Here is a 1,811-nt window from a genome sequence, read left to right on the forward strand (position 1 = left end):
ATGGGTGGCTTCCAAAACCGACTCAAATAATTTTGAGTCATCCGGAATTAATATTCAATTCGATCGACTTTCTTTGCGGAAACTCAAATATCGTCTCAGCAAAGAAGTACGCCTGGGGTCTCAAATCTCCCAATTGTGTTGATTTCAGACTAGTATAATTTAATTCATATTGTTCTATTTCCACGATAAAATGGCGGGCTCTCATGCTGCTTGCTCACCACGATGACGACTCCGATTGCGACGCACATGACATACTCATGCTGTACAGAGCTCGTGCTGCACTGAAAGAGAGGCATTACTTAACCTCTCTGTCACTACCTGACACCATACCGAGCTCATGGACAGCTATGTATGCAACACGTGATCGCAGCACCTTCATTGCTGCAGTGTCTTTGGACCCCGACGCGTTCGACGAACTGCTTGTGGCGTTCTTTATGCATTATGAGTTTGGCCATGCCAATGGACGAGGCGGACGACCGCCCAAGTGCATCCAAAAGCACGAGGCACCTTCCTTGCTGCTGCACTTCTATTGCGCACCGTGCGAGGGCAAGACCTTGTGCGAGTTGTTTCGCATGGCCCCAGCGACCCTAGCAAGAACCTTGACCAAAGCCGAGCGCGCGCTTGCAGTTGCGTTGAAGTCCGTTCCCGACTCCTTCATCTGGTATCCTTCCAAACAACAACAGCGCCGATGGGCAGTCATGGTGAACCGTGTTGAGCCGTTGGTACGCGGGGTGTGGAGTTTTTTAGACGGCAAGAACTACCACGTCAAGGCACCGACAGCCCCCGATTTGCAAAACGCGTACTACAATGGGTGGCTACATTGTACATTTGTGACGGGGACGTCACTCTTCGGTGTAGATGGCACCATTGTGTGGGGCAGACACAGCTTTGTTGGGAGTTGGAACGATGCGGACACGAGCTCACCGTTGCGGGCGAAACTATTGGACGAAAAGTTTACGTTGCGCGGTCATGGAGTCGTGTCGGACTCGGCGTTTCCTGTGTCTGGGTCAATGCTCGGGAAGATCCGAACCCCCCTCAAGGACGGTGACCTGGACCGTGCGTCGCCAGAGTGCCGTGCTGGATTATCTCGTATGAGCGCCGCCCTTACATAAGTGCGACAGGCGGCTGAATGGGGAATGGGTGCCACGGAAAAGGTCTACCGCCAGTTACTACTCCCACTAATGGATGACGTACAAGCGTAAGCGTTCGACGCGATAGCGCAGTGGTTAAACACGTTGTGTGTCTTGAGTGAGCCCCGGGCGCGCCGAACTTTTTTCTATAAGAATTAACTTCACTCGATATCAAGAAGTTTGTATAAAATAAAATGTATTTACATTTCTATAAAAATTAACTTCACTCAATATCAAGAATTTTGTATGAAATAAAATGTATTTAAATTGCAAAAAAATATTTGTATTCAATTTACACGAAGTGCCTTGGCAAATGCCTGTCGAATGATGTCAGCAGTGACCACATCCCATGCAGCAATGGCACGCAACACCATGGCCATTCGCCTTTGACGAGCAGTTGGTGAGTACGGATCATCGTCGTCCCCTTCAAGCTGCTCGTCGTACAACCACAAGTTACGTAGGTTGCGCTTGAACGGCGCCATCACCCCGACGTCAAATGGTTGGCATACCGAGGTTGCGTTCGGCGGCAGCGCACAAAAGTGGGAGCCAAGTTCTTCATGCATGATCTTGAATGACTCATCCGAAACGTGGCACTAAAAGTTGTCCATTAGAACCACCGACGGCTCTTCGATGGACTCGCCAAGGACATTGCGCAGGTACTGTCTCCACACCACCGCATCC

General features: G+C 50.1%; 1 protein-coding gene across 1 annotated transcript; it reads left to right on the forward strand.

The window, feature by feature from the left end:
* Nucleotides 1–347: 347 nt before the first annotated feature.
* H257_02797 (hypothetical protein) lies at nucleotides 348–1,112 on the forward strand (the record flags this gene model as incomplete). The annotated part of the gene is made up of 1 exon (XM_009826597.1): nucleotides 348–1,112. One exon carries the CDS (start codon nucleotides 348–350, stop codon nucleotides 1,110–1,112), a length of 765 nt encoding a protein of 254 aa, XP_009824899.1.
* Nucleotides 1,113–1,811: the final 699 nt, after the last annotated feature.

Source organism: Aphanomyces astaci (assembly GCF_000520075.1).
Source record: "Aphanomyces astaci strain APO3 unplaced genomic scaffold supercont1.5, whole genome shotgun sequence".
NCBI classification, from domain to species: Eukaryota; Oomycota; class Saprolegniomycetes; order Saprolegniales; family Verrucalvaceae; genus Aphanomyces; species Aphanomyces astaci.